Below are 18,627 nucleotides of genomic sequence, written 5' to 3'. Positions count from 1 at the left end.
CTGGTAGACCACGTGGAATCATATGGTGTCCATCAAGTATTTTTTTAGACAGACAACCCGTAATAACCACTGCCCACTTTTTTAATAAAAAAATTGTCTGTTATATTAATTATTGTTCCTATGATTTCTACTAAGAATAAATAAAATTTGGCATACGTGGCCAAATTCATATATAAATAACTTCTACAAAACAAAGCAATTCTATTTGATTTGCCATAGGTTTTGTATCGTGTTTGATTTCAGAGATACGTGACTTCAGTTTAAGCACCTTACTTTGTTTTCTTAAATGTGGAGTGCCACAAATGAAGCCGTATAGTATAGCTGACCCACAGATCCCAGGATTTCAAGGCTCCCTTCAGCCTCCAGACGACAAAGGGATGGAAATCTGGGAAATAGACCTTCTCAGTTAAAACTTCTAAACTTGTTTCTTGCACATAGTACACCCGGGCACTCTAAAAATCCTGGCTGTAGGGCTACCTATCATCAGGCTGCTTATGAGCCTGACTTCTGTGCATTCCCTTGTCCAAAAGGATCCACATGTATGTCTGTCATGAAGTGGCACACTCTGGGAGCACAGCTTTCTAGGCAGGCAGAAATTTAATGGTTTTCTATCAGAGATTTATCAGAACTGAACCATTCCCAAAACTGATTCAAAATCAAAATATTCTAACAAAAATAGATTGTAGGGTTTTTTCCCAAACAATTCTAATAGGAGCAAACCAACGAAATCTCAAAGTCTAGGAGAGGAGCTATTAGGGAAAGGACCTGTACCTGTGGCATAACATCCCATTAGTTGCTGCAAGGTATGAGGAGAAATGGAGATACAGTAGCCACCAACTATATAATTACCTGGCCATCTAACTGGCACTGTTTATTAGAAACTGAACTTGCAAAGCCAGCATGGAAGAGAAAGTGGTTAGAAAAAACACATATACACGCACATATATGTAAATATCTCTTTTTCCCTCTTTTGTAACATTGCGTAGAACTTTCGTCATTCAGCAAAGTGTAGGTGATCTAGTAGGCGTGATGTTTATTGGATACAAATTTGGTACAACGCACAGTGATCCCAAAGCATTAGATGTATTTCTACTTCAAACCTTTGATCTCTGTAAAGAGATGGAAGCATCTCTCCTATCTCTCTCCTAGTCCTTCCTTCTGAAAGTGCTTATGTGACAGGCAGTAATTCTAGAAAGGTGATGAAATAACAAGGATCAGTACTCCCTGGTAAGTCAGGTCGCCTAGATGAGGAGTCTCTCCTAAAGAGGAGGTCTGGGTTTTTTGGTACCATTTTATAAAGTGTACATTGGAAAGAGATTTTGTCAGTACTGAGACATTTTTGTCAGGGAACAGCGGGCTTGACAGTTCTACACTTTAAGCCAGGGGAAAAGAGAAGCACCGTCAATACGGAGCTGACCTTTATGGGTTACGGAGCTCCTCTGTGGTCCAAGGGAAGCCTTCTGTGATGTTTAGTTGCAAATGAGCATCCTATACATTTTATATACCCTCTTCCTCTCCTGTGGGTAGGTGCATTCATTATTTGTAGCTTTTCCCTCCTCAGCGTTTACAAGTGAGTGTCTGAAGGTAGAACACGTAGGCAGAATAGACAGCTTTTAGACAAGTTAACTAGATGGTCAGACTTCAGGCAAAAGAGGCCAGTCTTTCCTCGGATCCATCTGAACCGATGGGCAGGCTTTGGCACTTCAGAAATTCGCAATGCCTTTTGGGGGCTCTCCCTCTGAATTGCCTCTTTCCACTGGCTGTACAAGGAGCTGTGGTTCTCCACTTGTGCAGTGAATTTGCATGAATATTTCTTTTGGTGTACACAGGAGATGCACGAAGATATTCATTTCTTACTCCTGTGAAAATGTTCATAGGATATTATTAGAAGGGACAGAAAACATAATTGTTATTGGAGATATTCTTCAAACAAAGTCTGAGAAGAAAACATCTGTTACACAATAATTTGGGAGCAGTCTTTGAAAGAAAAAGGCTGCATAATGAAAGTGGCTTCTTGCGCTGGTTATCAATAGACTTGGAAGGCAGAAAACTCTGTGCCACTATTTCTTACTGCAAAGATCTGCTATGACCTGATAAGGAGAAGTTCAGAAGAAAAGAACATGTGCACTGAAAAAGAGCTGCTAACATAGCACTGTTGCAAGCATTGTGCTGTCTTGTGGAATTGGAGATGTCTATCCAAATGCTTGTTATTCCTGTTTGCTTGGTTTTAGTGCCATTTGGCAATCTTATTCCTATAGAGAAACTGTAACCAGTTGTGGGGTTTTTCTTAATATTTGGTGAGACAGCAACTTGTCACTCCTGAAAGTCTAACTGGTATGTTTTTCATGTGTGGAGGTTCATGGCTGAGGAACATCCAGGAAAAGCCTACTAATAATGAGTTGTAGTACAGTGCATGAGTCCATGGAGACACAAGTATTCCCTGTTGTACTATTGTATACTTTGAAAGAAATAGTCTCGGCAGAGAAAGACGGTGAGATTTTTGACAGTGGGATGATGGCTTGCCAAGCAAACTCCTTTTGCTTGACAAATCTATTTCCTCTTTATTCGAATTATCAATAGTTAACTCAGCATCATCTGTGGTATACCCTCGGATGAAGTACGTGCCTGTGTCAGACCACCTGGAACACTGACCAACAATTTTTGAGACGTACTTGGGAAACAACTATGGAAGGCATAATACTGTTTCTTTAAATGATCCTAAATAACCAGGCATGTGACTAATCATTACACTTCACAGGCTGGCAATGTTTCTGCTTTGAATACTTATTTTTATGGTGCATTGAATATTTAGGAATATATTATGATCTGTGACTAGTGCAAAAGAAAATGGTTGTCTTTGGTGATCAACAGGCATTTCACTTCCATGTGTCCAGGCTTTTCCATCTGTGAAAGGATACATTTTCCATGCTTACAAAGAGCTTTGAGATCTACACAAATTCTCTCTGTAGGTGTGCCACATGAGAGTATCCTCATCACAACTAGAGTACTTCAGTAAATGCGCAGTTCAGAACTTGTTTTAGGTATGAAGAGAACTTGTCGTCTAGCTGTTGGTTTCGTAATTTTTGTACTCCCTGCACACTTGGTAGTAAGTAAATTCTTTTCAGGACATCCAAAGCTGCTGGAGCTACGCAGCCAATGTGGCATCTAAGCCCTTGTAACGGCTGTTTCAGGAAACAGTCTGATTTCGCCAATAAGCAGCTCAGGAAATGATAAGTGCAGCAGGGTTAGGCTCTTGAGGTCTGTTGCCTCAGACCATGTCTTCTTTGCTGGGGGGACAGTGACCTGGGGATTTTTCAGGTTTATTTTCTGTTGGTTTTGCCCTTTTCCAGATACAAAAGGAAAAAATGAAGATGTGTAAGACAATACCTATGTTCATCCTGTTGCTTACAGGTGAGTGAATATTTCTTTATATTTGTTTTCTCAGCTATTACTTTCTCTTCAATACTTGTAATTACTTTTTGAAGATATTCCTAAGCATATTCTAAATGTTAATTCATGAGACTTGATCTATAAATTGTTGTACAATCATTGAAGGTGTTTTCTCTATGCATTATTATATTGTACCACATGAATGATTACTTTAGTTACATCTCTAAACATCTAATTGAGATGTAACTCACTTAAAAAGCATGCAATTATTTTGCCATACAAATATCTGTAGCACCCCTAATAGTAAAACTTCAAGAGTAAGTTAGGTTGTTGTATTTTAAAGAAATCCCCTGCAGGTACAGGAGGACACCCTTGCCAATAAAAGGTAAAGACATCTTGCAACATTAGTCATCTTAGGTTCATTAATGAATGGCAAAATGAATGTTAATATCAATAATGATCAATCCTCTAACAATCAATAGTAGAACTAGAGAAATGACAACACATACAGCTCATCCCTATGTTTTTTGTCAGCACGGCTAGTTACAGGTACAGTGGTGGTATCTTGGTGATGCTGCAAACAAAGCAAAAAATTTCAGGCCATTTAACAGTAAGCACCAGATCTTCCTAGTTGTCCCACAAAGACTTTGTAAATTTATTGAGTAGAAGTGAGAAGGGGTGGTATCTCACCCTGCAAGTTTCATGAACTTCTTCCCGACTGCACCGTTTGCATTAGTAGGACTGACAGGACCCCAGCCACTTATATCATTTCTGTCTAATGAAAATGTTTATGTTTAATACTTAGGATTTGTGACTGGATATGATATAACAGAGACCCTTTACTTCATTTGTGACTAATATTATGATTATGAAAGGATTTTGTATTTAGCCATCAGAATTTATGACTAATTGTACTGGTTTCATAAATTTTCACTAGAACATTGTTTCCTTGTGAAAAAGACAAAAAAGAGGCTTAGGTTGGTGCGAAGACATAAGGCACTTTCTTCTTTACACCTCTGTCCTGCTAAATGCAGCAATAGAGGGAGAATTTAAGAAGGTGCTAAGAGGTGGAGGGGGTTGGCTAATGGACCTTCTTATCATGAACATACACGAGCTCTCGAGAGCACAAGCCTGGCTGAGAATTTATGCCATCCCCCTTCAAAGGAGTTCATGGAGATATGTCTATCATCAGGCCCCCTCTGTAGAACCTGGCAGAGTCCTATAAAACCTTCAAAGTGACAAAGCAAGTTTTTCTGCTAACCACTGAGCAGCTTAGGCCCATTGCTAACAAGTGCAGCATATTCTCAGAGAGAGAGGCAGCATCTGTCCTTAAGTACTGTTCTTTTTTATTGCAGCATCATGGGTGCATATGTTTGCTCCCTTCCAGAGAAGCTGTGGATGTTATGTCTGGAGATGATGCTATAATTCTAGGAAGAACTTTATAGATAATTCTGATCTCTCCTGAGATCTCATTATGTGAGATGTTTGATGTTGATTTTTTTTAACTTGTATGTCCAAGAATCTCATGTGGCACAGCTTTGTCCCCCTGTGCTGTTTCAGAGTCAATTACTTCCCATGTGGGGGGCAACCTCCCAGAACCTCCTGGAACTTCGCTGGCTAAACTTGCTTCCATAGAAGAGGTTTGGTTTTGTTTTTCATGTCACAACTGAGACTGTGTAACAAAGTGTCTGCTTAATGCTCCAGTAACTTAACAAAGGGTATAGTTTTCCTCTCTTCCTGTCATTCAGAAAAAGTTCAGGGAAAGTATCTTTCACCCCTAAGTCTTTTTCATTAATTTGCAATTGAAGTTGAGGAGGAATGCGAAAGAAAGGGTGTTTTCATTTGTTAACTAAAGCAAGCTAACGAGTGTCATCATCTGTATTAATGTGATTTGTGCCCATTTGAGAAGCCTATAGGGCAAGAGAAAAGTGAGAACGAGGATGAATATCAATAAACATCCCAGGTGAATTTAGCTGCCGTATCCTATCGAGCCCCATCAAAGCAAATGAAAATGGTTTTGCTAATTTTCACAGAGTGCCCAAATCTAGTAAAGGCTATAGCTCTGCTACTATTCCTTTATGGATTTCATTTTCTTACTCCAAAGCAAGGAAACAATATCTGAGAAGAGTATCTATGAAAATATTTTTTTTAAGCTGTGTAAATGACAGTCTTGTTTTTTCAAAACTTTTTCTGAGAAATGTCTTAGCAATTTCAACTGAAATGTTCACACAGAAAAGTCAGATGGAGGGAAACATTCCAAACATAAAACGACAGGTGCGATTGTCCAAGTTATGAGCATTTGAAAGCAGGATTTTATAACTGAAATGATTAAACAATCTCAATAATAAATGATATGGCATACTCCAGCAATAATTTTTTTTTTTTTTTTTAATTTTAGGGTATCTTAGTAACAATATGGATGTTGCTGCAACCACTGAAACCACCGCATTACCAGAACACAGTTTCTTACCTACTTCCGAAGTCATGCATGCTCCTGCAAACACCACATCATCATCACACAGTTCCTCACCTGCTTCCAAAGTATTACAACCTCCTGAATTAGAAACACCACCACGTGGGAGCGATTATGATGTTCCAGGTCTGGTTTTTAATTTGTTGCTTCCTCCAAATCCTGGGTCAGTTCTTCCCTCACTGTGTACACCTGAGTCTTGTGAATAGACTGTTCCATGGGGTTGTTTAGTCTGGAGAAGAGGAGGCTGAGGGGAGACCTTATCGCTCTTTACAACTACCTGAAAGGAGGTCGTAGTGAGGTGGGGGGCGGTCTCTTCTCCCCAGTAACAAGCGATAGGACGAGAGGAAATGGCCTCAAGCTGCGCCAGGGCAGGTTTAGGTTGGATATTAGGAAAAACTTCTTCACCGAAAGGGTCGTCAGGCACTGGCACAGGCTGCCCAGGGAAGTGGTTGAGTCTCCATCCCTGGAGGTATTTAAAAGATGGGTAGATGTGGTGCTTGAGGACATGGTTTAGTGGTGGGCTTGGCAGTGCTAGGTTAATGGTTGGACTCGATGATCTTAAGGGTCTTTTCCAACCTTAAGGATTCTGTGTTTTCATTCTATGATTCTATGATTTTTCCCCTGTTGTTTTCCACCCAATGGCTCTTTCTATCCAAAAGCCCGAAAAAAATTGCAAACATAAACCAATTTAGCAGCAGTATAAGCCTGTGATGGATTTAAACAGGTTTCCCCCTGTTTCTACAGAGGTGGAAGCTGAAGCACAAAGAATATTTCAGACATCTCAAATAACACGGCCTAAATAATTGTCTGTCAAGATGCAGAAAATACGTCATTTAGTATAAAATGTCAGGCACTTTTCATGATCAGTGGATAGCTTGGTATTCTGTGCTAAAGGAAGAAAACTGATGAGGAAGATAATGGCAGAAAGAGGCCCTTAGACCTGCTAAGTGTCTTGATTCTTTCTGTGACACCCCTCTGTGTAGGATCACCAGCGCCTGCCTCTGCGTGTGTCTCAAGTGATACCTTGCTCCTGCTGATCTTTCTGGAGGCTTTATGAAGTGACTGCTTTCACAAGCCCCATCTTTGCTCTTACGATCACAGCTACGAGCTGCGTGAAACTTCTTAGCACAGGCCAGGGCTTCAGAATGCTAGTGCTTTCTTAATTCCTGCGTTTGTGAGGCTTTGTGTGGTGGTGGTCTCTGAAGCAGCTGCTAGGGCAATGTTGCTAGCTGAAGAGTCAGGAATTTTACCTGCCCTCTTTCTTCCTTATGTCTTCTCTGTGCTGCTTCTGCTGAGACACTACTCAAGGCTCAGTGGTGAAGATGGCAGAAAGGCAAAAAGGAGGAGGAAAATCTTGGCGGCAACAGTCTGGTTTGCTTTCTTCCTCCTTCCTCGTTCAGCATGGCAGGATCTGAAGATCTGCTATTCTCACTTGGACTTATTTATGCTAATTATAAAGATATGTAAATGCACAGCTCCCTAAATATATGAGAGCGCTCTGGCACACAAAGTCTTACCTGCCAAACAGACAAAGCACGTATGAAGGACAAGAAACAGAAATCAGCATACAAGTATGGTGAATGTAGGTACAGCGTGGTTAATAGCTGCCATCTATTTTTTTGGCAGGAAATAATGAATTAGTTTCCTTCTAACACCTGACTGTAAATTCAGTACTTTGTAATCACCAAAAAAAAAGGTAGGGAAAACAACTTTAGCTTCATTACATATAGTGGTACAGTTTTCTTGTGTTTCTAATTTTCATTCTTTTCCTTTTAACAGGAAAACCTTTGTCAGCTCCATTAGGTAGGTTGATAACTTCAATATCTATACTTCTGCTTAAATAATTTTTTTTCTTTACCTAAGTTTTGAACTTTTAACTGCTTTCACTGCAATTCATTACAGAAAACAAAAACTATGTATGGACTTGCCTACATTAGCCTGAAAAACTCTGGTTTTATAAAGGAGTATTAAAGAAATTTACCATGCAATATATTTCAATAGTATTTCTCTGCTGATCTGAGTAATAAGAATATCACTCTACTAGACTAAACCATGGTAATTTACTTTCTTATTACCATAATTAGTATTTGGGGCTTTTTCTTTCAGTAAAATCTGTAGCACCAATAATATTGTGAGCAGCAGTAACTGTTGGTATATTAAGATGGGAGATTAATATAGCACGTACTTTGCACTGCCAAAAAAATCATTGACTGTAGTGAGCTGTAATATTCTTGGTTCATTTCTGTACAAATCCAGACATGAATGAGATTTTTGTTCGTAGGAAAAATAAAGACCTAGATTTTAGTGTCACATATAACTATTTCATGCTGCATAATTATCCACCACAAATGTAGGTATTAATTTTTTCTTTAATGATTTAGAGTCATGGGTACCTTTCTTTTTGCTCTTCTAGTGGCAGCAATCAGCATTTTCTGTGTATTCCTTATTCTTGTCGCTATTGGTGTTTGTTATGCATGGAAAAAATCAAGGGTAAGTCCAAGTTTTTACCTTTGGATATTTGTTTATGTATGTATGTTTATCTGTATATATTATAGAATAGAAAGTGTCAGCTTCCCAGTTTTTTCACTTTTCACTCAGACTTCTGGTGTTCATTTGCATTGTAGTTGCTTTTCCACTGGGATTTTTTTGCCACTGGATGGCATTCTTAAAATTAGTCACCTTGTAATCAAGGTTTAATTTACCTCGGCTGACCTCCCTTCCTGGGTAGTGCCTGCTTACATTTTAATAGGAATGGTTCCTAGTTTGGAGTTTCATTCTCCCTTTAATGACAGTTTTTGTCATTAAAGGTTCTGCATCAGAGATGGCAATTGAACAGTTCAAGTGAGTTTTATCTGTCTGAGTTACTTTGGATGCTATAATTATTTTGCAGCCACAGTCTTATCTCTGATAAGTTAATATTGCTAAAAATTAAAATATTAGGTAACTTATCTAATAATAGGAATAAATGCAGTAACACTTATAGACTCAGGTATGCAAAAATAGTCTACTGTATTAATGAAACAAGTTAATATAAGGAAAAATGTCAGCAGGACTAATACTAATATTATATTGGCATTATTGATTTTGTATTTGTGTAGCTCAGATGCGTACTGCTGTGATAATAACATATTTGTATTTCTTGCCCAGGGAAGTTCGAATGAAACGAATCCTGTCTCCTTTGAGGAACTTGGACTGTCCTTAAAAAGACATTCAACACATGAGAACCAATGTGAGTGGCCTTTTGAAAGAGCATTACAATGGTAGCGGGAGAGCTGCTGCATGACCCTTTGGTCTGTGCACCTGTATGGCAGAACCGCACATACCATGGGACTTCGAGTCAGTGATTTTCCCTTTTCAGTGAGTGTTTCAGATCACTCCAAAATAATGTGGAATGTCAGTTAACAAGAAAATCCTGTTACCAAAAGAATCTCGTTAATGCTATTAAGTAAAGTGTTAAAACCAGGGGAAACATTAAAACCAGGGAGGTTCTTAAATGCCACCTGATGTGGCATGCATTGCCTGTAGCATAACAAGAGAAAGGTCAAACTGCTGCAGAGCCTCAAGCCTTATAGTCTCTTTCCTCATCAATACTGTAACTAAATCCAGTTCTGAGAGCTGTGTGATACTAGGGACTCTGCGTAACTTAATCACCGGTATTTGTGGCCTTTGATGTGTACTTGATCTGTTACATATTGCAGTGAGGTGTATTTCCATCCTGCTCTTATTTCAGTAATATTTTTCATGTTTTTCTTTTCTTATGTCCTTTTCAGGAGGAAAGAAGAAAGGAAAGTCCTCTCAACTATGACTATTTAAACAGCACTCTCAAAAGAGCTACATCTTCAAAAAAGTTAAATTCTCGAAATTAAAGAGATCCTAGTTACAGAAAATGGAACATTTAGGCTATGTCTGTTCTAATAAATTAAACCTGCACAGGAACATTGCTACTGTTGAGACTAGCTGGAATAGCCCTCGTTTATGCTTGTGTGAACTACCTATTGGAAATAGCTCCTGGCAGGCTCTAGCTTCCAAAATCTGGCTCAGGCCGAAACCAGCTTAACAGCATAAACAGTACTATTCCAGCACCTGGGAGTTTCCTAGGCATTGTTTAATTTACTAGGCTAGATATATGGTGTTATTGTTTAAAGCTATTTTTAAATGACATATTTGATGTACCTACTCACTCATTTATTGGTAGTTATTAGCGGTGATTAATCAAAGCTGGCCACTGCAAACTTTTATTTACTCACTGTGCTCTGCTTTTCTGCTGCATTGTAGCTGTATAAAAAGCCAGTTGCTTGAATATAAGGCTTGTTGCTAAAAGTTTATTATGGTGCCTTAGACTGGAGCAGTCTAAGGAGAGTCAATTTACAGAGTTGAACTGTGTTGCACTCTCTCACTAGGTAAATGCTCTCATAGGATAGAGTAACAGAATGGTCTCACACCCTGACCTTAGGCCAAAGCTGTTGCATCCTCACTGAGCGAATGCAGAAATCACTAGTGCAAAGTAAATTCATATCCTGGCCTATGGCTCTGCGAGGCTGTGTAAATTAATCTGTGTGAAACCCTATGTTGTGACAAGGCTGCCACTAGCACCCAGAGAAATTCCATAGCCTGAACAAAGACATGCAATTCAGTTTTCAGCACATCATCCATTTTGTAAGAGAGGAAATAAGGAAATTTCAGGAAAAACTATCTTTATAGAATGCAAAAAATAAGTTAATGCATTGATAAAATTATGTCCATTAAAGTCAGCAACTGTGTGGCTAAAAGGTTAACTCCTCAGTTGGTGTAAACTGACAGACCTTCCTTCCTCTATTTCTAGCCCTTGATGATGATGGTGATGATAATCAAGAGTCAGTTAAGGCTGAAAATCTGAATTTTATTGGATTATATCATCATTATTCCACTACTTCTTCCCCTAATTGAGTAGCACTTACTAACTGGTGTCAGGATCTGGGGCAGAAGCGGCCAGAAGACACACACCCAAAGGGATGCTTTCCGGTAACATAGTAGAGGAAAGAGGACCAGAGAGGTAAGGGGATCATCTGAGATGGCTCTGCCAAAACATTCCTGGGTGAGCTTTGGCAAGTGGCCTTTATTTCTGAGACTGAGCTCCTGGTCTATAGGACAAAACCAGCAGTATGTCCCTACCTCATATTTATCTGTGAAGATAAATACATGTAAGAGCGTGGGGTGTGCAAGTCCTACAGTAACGAAGCTATCTGGAGAGCTGTAAATTTGCAGGAAATCACAGATTCTGTTTGTCTGTAAATCTTCTCAAGGCAGTATTATTTTTCCCAGTAACAGTAGAGAAGAATGCTATGTCAGCTTTCAATTTCAGGTACTGATTGACATTCTCTACAAATAAAAGCAGTTCCTTGCCAGGGTCTGGACTTACTTCATGAAAGCCAAAGAGATCTTTTCAGTCAACTTCAGTGAAGCAAAATGCAAAGGAATATTTGGAAGTTCACCACTTTTTCCATCTGCTCAATAGATAAAGATATCTTTTTCATTTCTGTGTGTTTATTCTGAGTTTAAGAATGAGGTAATTATATGATTATATCTGCAGCAGTATTATTTGGGGTAGGAGAGTTGTGCTAGAGCTGCTTCCTATGTGTTTTTTTAATGTGTCTCTTCTGTTTTCCTTCCTTTAAATAGAAGTTCAGTAAGTGCTTAAATGCTTTTCTAGATTCTAGATCAAGAGTGCCCTGGGCAACAAACAGTGTTAGTTGAATCCAGAGGAAGTAAGAATATTTGATCACTTGATCGTTTGCCAGGAATAATTCATATAAACCATGTTTACAGTACTCTTTAATTGATGTTTGCAAGCCTCTGTGTGAATGATTCTGCTTTTGGAAATGTTTTCAGAGGGGTTGTATTTTACCGGAACTTTTACAGAATTTGTATGCTATAAATAATATTTACTATTTGTTGTTTGGTGTTCATGTTTTGTTAGTGCACTGTTTAAAATGTTTGTGATTGCTGAAGTAATCAAAAAAATTTCTTCTAGCTTGGGTAACCAGTCCCACAAGAGTGGATGCTGACTACTTAGCAGTTAACTACCTGTGAACTTGGAATTACTTGTGTCAGTGAAGTCTGTGCAACATATGGCCTGACACCTGCGCTCACAAAGCCGTTTGTTTGGCTCATTGCACTGCAGTTTCATTGCATGCTGATCAGCAGAGAGACTGGCAGGCATTACATACTGACAGGGTAGGTGGCAGTAGCAGCTTGGTGGGAAACAGTGGGGAGAGGGTATTGAAAAAGCAGGTTTAGACAATAAGGCACCAGAAAACTTAGAAGAACCGCGTTCTGTGGCTCTGATTTGGACCAGCAGTACATGCTACCTATGGTTTGACGGCCTTTATATTCATTTGAATGGTAAGCCCATTTTAAGTTAGTTTATTCGTACTTTTTTTCCAGTGTAGGAAAGATGAAACAGAATTGCCCTAACTTGCAGGAAATAAGTTTTAGATCAGATAGCAGAGAAATCTTTTTGAGTACGAGAAGGGAAAAGCAAACTACCCAAACTGGTGTTGGAACCTTGCTCAGTGGAGATTACTTTTAAAAACAGATTACACAAAATATCCCTATTCCTGGCACAATGCGAAGAAGGTCGTATTAAATAGTCTCTGCAGGTCCCTTCAAGCTCTGAATTTCCAATTTCTACCAAATACCACAGCTAGCTAGCTGTGTTTGTACAACAGCTAGCTCCATTTGTGAATAACTTTCAAGAAGTGAAAATGCTGAGAGCCCACTGAGCCCCGTACCCTGCAGCCAGCCACACTACTAACAGGTGCCTTTGGAAAAAAATGAGCGTAGGGCAGATGTAATCTTCCTCCCTTTGCATTCAAACCTTTTCAAATTTACTGCCTTTTCAGCAGTGCAGACTTGACCTGTACAACATGCTGAAGACAAGAGTTCCATAGCTCAAGATCTCTTTTCTCTCTCTCTTTCTTTTTCTTTTTTTTTTTTTTAAATCTGCTGTCTAATAGGCTTATTCATTGCCTCTTCATCATCTTCCTGTGAACAAACCCAGTGGACAGTTACTCTTCCCCTTTTCCATGTCATTCATGATATTATAGACCTCTAGCATAACTGCTTTGTCCCCCAAAGTAACAGTGTTGCTTCTTCTACATTGACTTAAAGTTTAGGACTTTAAAAATGAGAAAGCACATCTGCTTTTAATAACTGGAGGCTGAAAATTGCAAGCTTACTGTACTTTCTGAGGTAATAATTGTAATTTTTACAGTTTCTGCAAAACGTTTAAAAGTTGGCACCTGCACTTACGGTGTGGAACACAGTTTAGAAGCAAAAAGTATGCTGCTTCAGTTCGAGTATGTTTTGCAAAAGAACATTGACAGTATTTTATATAGACTTGTATTAGTTATGTATCATCCCTGGTTTTATACACATTAGCCAGCTTGGTCAAACCAAAAGACTTACTCTCGCTTAGCATAAAGATGAACACACATTGAAGGATTCACCCACAAGTTGCATTAACCTCTATCTCATAAACAGAGAAAAACATTTTTCAATATGATTAAAATCGAAAGCCTGGCAGTAAAAACTTAGACATTTTTAACCCTTAAACCCCTTCTTATGCAAAGGCATCCTTCAGGCCTTTAAAATTTTATTTGTATCCACTTGTGTTTTCTATTCCCCATCCGCTTGTACAAGCTAGAAGCAGGCTCAGCAGCAGCCAGGGTGTTTTCCTGTCTATAAAGGTCTAACCCATAAACGAAATCAGGCAGAATATTGTAGATGGTAAACATGCTACAGGGTGAGACAGGACTGAAGGGCCCAGGGTATTATTAACAATATCTGTGTCTGTCTTTATTTAGATAGACAGTAGGTGCGATCATCACTGCCAGGCCATTTCACACCATCTCAAACAAGACTGTGAAAGCACCTTGCAGTGAATTGTCAAAAATCAGTAGGACTGCTTCTGCTCTGCAGCAGTCCTTGCCAAGAAGCAAAGCATTAAATAGACACAAACACATGAAATATCTTGCTGTCTCAAACATTCGTGCTAGTGAGCTTTGAACCAGACTGGATGGCTGGAAGCAACCGTGTCGGAGACACACTGGATGTTTTTTGTTGATAGCACTTGTTCTTTTGATAGAAAGACGTGGGTCCATTGACAGAGAATTTCAAAGCACTAAGTTTTGCTCTCAGACATCACTTTATAATTGTGTTTTAGTACTAGTCAAATAATTGACTGTGGCTTTCTATTCCCTCCCGTGTGTGCTCAGCTACGGTAGAGAGAAGTGCCAGCGTACGTCATCTGTGCTGTCTGATTTGGGGACTCCAGTCCGCGTAGGAGAGCAGGAAGGGGCGTACCCTAATGTATGCCATTGATAGGGCTCGTGTGAGATCCCCCTGTAGAGAGATGTTCTTCTGTGCCCCTCCCTTGCCTCAGTTAACCCGTGAACGCCCTCTTTTTCACTTTATGCTGGACATAACCTTTTTTTTTTTTTTTTTGTGTACAAAGGGTCTTTTGAACAAGAAGCAGCAGAGGTGCTTTTGCCAGGTTTGTGCCATCAAAAGTACACCAGACAAGGAGAATTCTTCCTGAAATCTGTAGCTACTGAGGGATTATTTTGCATAGCTGTAGTGTAGCCTTAATAAGTGATAAGAAATAAATTAGCCTGGGCTAATTTTAGTGGAACTAGTTCGTATGTATTTCAGGTATACCTGGCAGCCATTTTGTATGTCTAAACAAAAAGGAAAAAGAAATTTCTGGATGACCCTTTACTTAAAATTTTCAGCAGGCTGACTGTTATATTTTGTAGTTACCTCCAGCAGGAATTCTGAAAGTCTAATGGTACAGACCGGGTAGGTAAACACAGAGATGTATAAATAATGTAGAAAAATTTCTGTGTTTCACATACTCTGGTTAACATAGTCGTTGAGTATATGTGTGCTGTCACGAATTTACTGAGGAGATAGCCTCCTGTCCAGTTGTCAGAATTCTTCTGGGCTGAACTGTGGGACATGGATTTTGACTAACTTAATGAACTCTGTTCCACAACAAACATTACCAGGGATGATGCTGTATCTCAATAATTGCTTTCTGAGCGAAAAAAATAGATTACTTCAGATCTCTACAAAAATGAGAGATGAGGTATAGAATGCTATTTGCTGTGTGAAACTGCAGACGATGCCAGTAAAGGTGCAGGAATATATCAGCCCTAGAGGCTGTGCTGTGATCAAAGTCTGGAAAATCTTGGGTTCTGAGGAAGATCATAAGGGAAAATATGGTGAGCGCCTGAAAAAGGCTCTGTCCCGGCAAGGCACCGTACGTATATCAGGAATGCTTTGGTGTTTTCTCTTATTGCTGTTGCAGAGTGATTAGGGGCAAGGGAACTTGCTGCTTATTCAGTAAAAGATACCGCAGGGGGGCAGAGTCACATGCGCTGTCAGGAGCAGGAAGTTTTGTACACAGAAACACCTGCACATGGAATCACGGAATCACGGAATGGTTGAGGTTGGAAGGGACGTCTGGAGGCCGAACTTGGGCAAACATTTTGTGGTTTTCTTTATGAAAGACAACATCAGTAAAAAGTCAACTCTATGAAACAAAACAAAGTCCAGCTCCCTCTCTTCTGTACAGCATATAGAATAATCACTGCTGCTAGCAGTGACTAAAAACATGCAGAGGAGTCAAATCTGCTTAGTCAGTAAGGGACTCTAACAGGCTTTCAGATACATAGCTACTACTAACAGGGCATTCTGGGGTAGCAGTAACCTACAGTAATCTAGTGTCCACAAACAGTAAATAGTGGTAGATACAGTGTTTTAAGTGTGAATCACAAAGTGTAAACTAGCCATTGCTTTCTGGGAAAAAATACATTTTGACATTGTTTCTTCCCTCATTTGTAATAGTTGGCAAAAATGTAATCTTTGTACAAAGACCACTTCTTCATCTAGCACAGGTTTTATAATGTTCCGCAATGCTAGTGTCCGACATTGACTGGTGTTAAGCAACTATGTGTCCTTTCTAGAAGTCAGTCATACTGCTTTGTGCCTCTCGGGGGGTCAAGCCCAGAGCATTCAGGCGGTTTCAGGAGAAGTATGGCAGATGACTTCTAAAACAAATTAATTTTCGTTGTAACTGTGAACCAAACTCTGCAAAATTTTCTCACATCAGTAATCCGCTAGTGTCATCAACACCATTCATGTCAGCAATTTACTGAGCTTCATTTGTCTTGCTCTGTGTTGTAGATACTGTGCTGCGATTTTCCTTTCCCATACAACTTCTTTACAACTAAAATTCTAGTTTTAGATCTCGTTTTTGTCAACAAAGGAATTCCTTTTAAAGTTTCATCCAGTCAGGCATAACCTTTTAAGGATTATAATTTCACAGTTGCATGTTATTCTGAGCTTGCAAAGTGCTTTCTGACAGTAAAAAGTTGATCTCGGATTCTCACTTAGAACAAGTCAGCATAGATCCAGTGCCTGCAAGTTATATCAAATGAAAAGCGCTGTCTGAATAATAGAAGAGAAAAAATAATCTACCATTCTTCAGTACAGATTTGCAATTTCAGCAGCAGATGGCTCAGATACAGCAGGGTCTGGCTATATGAATAGCGACATTGTTGTTCATCCATCGGCCTCATTACACCTAGGCAGTCTGTCTGTGCCCTGTTATAGGCACCCTATTGTAACCCAAGAATACATTTTGATCAAGATGTATAATCCTGGCATTAAATAAGTACATTTTAAAATGGGATTATTGTGAGGATGATTAACATGGCATCCCAAATTCTGATCCTACTGTGATTAGAAGAAGAATGAATTCATCACCACTGCATTTTGAATCTTAGCACCTTGAGACATTCTAGTGACTCAGAAGGCCAGATTTGCTTTCTTCTCTGCATATTGAATTTCAAGACCAATGATAGACCTTGATGATAGAAAAATAGTCTGTAATCATGGGAAAGATTCTCATTAAAATAATGACATTGCAAAAAGCTTTAAAAGCAAAAAAGGAAGTATCAACTTCTTTGAAGCGCATAGATTCAGTACTAGACAGAGGAGGTTATGGCTAGCTTTAATATAGTAACTGAAATACAAACAGGGAACATATGCAACTGGAATTAGAGCATAGCATGTTTAAGGTTGTCAAAGATTAAAAATATATTCTGTTCAGGATTTGCATTTGTTATACAATCAGGCAAGACGTAGAGCTCGCGGGGAGGGAAGCTACCTTTTAAAAGATGCCTACCTGGTATTTTTAGATCTTATTCAACCCTTTAAATTTCTATTCAAAACATATTTGAAATACTTTTTTTTAAGAAGCTGAGTCAGTTTCTGGGTGTTGTAGTGACTGAAATTTCCAAGACTTTCAGACATGCATTTGCAGGAACACCCAGTATGGGTGAAGAGCAACGAACAAATTCGGATTATAGAGAAAGACTGAAGGGTGGATTGCCATGCCAGAAAGTAGAAGGTGGCCACCAGCTGCAGTAAGTGGAGCCAGGACTATCGGTTCCCTCGTAGAAATTTACCTCAGTAGCCTTGGCGTACTGGAAGAGAATATGGGATATATATCAGAAAACAGCTTTGAGGGCTGAGAACAGAATATAAAATAAAGATTTACATATGCACATACACAGAGACACTCAATTGAAAAACTCAGAGCTCAGAAGGACGCTGACTGGAGAGGACTAGGGTAGCAAAGCAAGTCAGGAGAGACTTAAAAAGATGGGGAGGGGATCTCAAGTGGCTGTGCTGCAGAAAATGCCTGTTTGGCTCTCACCTAAGATATGAGCCATCAAATAACGCTTATATCAAAGTAAAGCTCATAAATTTGTGAGCACTCAAGAAGAAAATATTAGCTGGTTAATGTGGAAGAGAAAGCAATTTCAACAGTAGCTTAGTAGTGACAGGACAAAGTAGCTGTGATTGAATGGTATGAATGATAAACATTTAAGCCACGTTGTTCAGCAAAGAGAACTACTGAGGTGGTTCCTGTTACGTAGTTTGGCATGGATGTCCTTGATCTGTGTACCTCTTACCAGCCAGCTTCACAAGAAATTGTTTGTTCTGCTGATTTACTATTTAAGGTTGGACAAACCAACTACACTTATTTTATTTTGCTGAATTCTAACGTATATGTGGAAGCATCTGTCCATTTCACAGAATCACAGAATGGTTGAGGTTGGAAGGGACCTCTGGAGGGTATCTGGTCCAACCCCCCTGCTCAAGCAGGGTCACCTAGAGCCAGTTGCCCAGGAGCATGTCCAGACAGGTTTTGAATAATCTCCAAGGGTGAAGATTCCACAACCTCTCTGGGCAACTTGTGCCAGTGTTCAGTCATTTCCATTTCTCTGTGTTTCCTTTAAACAGAACTGTGCTGGTTTGGGCTGGGATAGAGTTAATTTTCTTCATAGTAGCTAGTATGAGGCTCTGTTTTGGATTTGTGCCAAGAATAGTGTCCATAACTGATGTTTTAGTTATTGCTGAGCAATGCTTACACTAAGTCAAGGACTTTTCTGCTTCTCATACTGCCCTGCCAGCGAGGAGGCTGGAGGTGCACAAGAAGCTGGGAGGGGACACGGCTGGGACAGCTGACCCCAACTGACCAAAGGGCTATTCCGTACCATATGACGTCATGCTCAGCATAGAAAGCTGGGGGAAGAAGGAGGAAGGGGGGGACGTTCGGAGTTATGGTGGTTGTCTTCCCAAGTAACCGTTATGCATGATGGAGCCCTCCTTACCTGGAGATGACTGAACGCCTGCCTGCCGATGGGAAGCAG

At 39.6% G+C, this 18,627-nt stretch overlaps 1 protein-coding gene across 1 annotated transcript; it reads left to right on the top strand.

The window, feature by feature from the left end:
- Positions 1-3,245: 3,245 nt before the first annotated feature.
- On the top strand, positions 3,246-11,790 carry LOC309592181 (uncharacterized protein). Its single transcript, XM_082315312.1, has 6 exons — positions 3,246-3,411; positions 5,789-5,989; positions 7,643-7,666; positions 8,277-8,353; positions 9,011-9,092; positions 9,634-11,790. Coding segments are annotated over exons 1-6 (432 nt in total). The 5' UTR covers positions 3,246-3,365; the 3' UTR covers positions 9,636-11,790.
- The last annotated feature ends 6,837 nt before the right edge of the window (positions 11,791-18,627 follow it).

This window comes from Platalea leucorodia (genome assembly GCF_965183815.1).
Source record: "Platalea leucorodia genome assembly, chromosome: 6".
NCBI classification, from domain to species: domain Eukaryota; kingdom Metazoa; phylum Chordata; class Aves; order Pelecaniformes; family Threskiornithidae; genus Platalea; species Platalea leucorodia.
The sequence above is the reverse complement of the archived record's forward strand: the minus strand, read 5'-3'. Positions and strand labels throughout refer to the sequence as shown.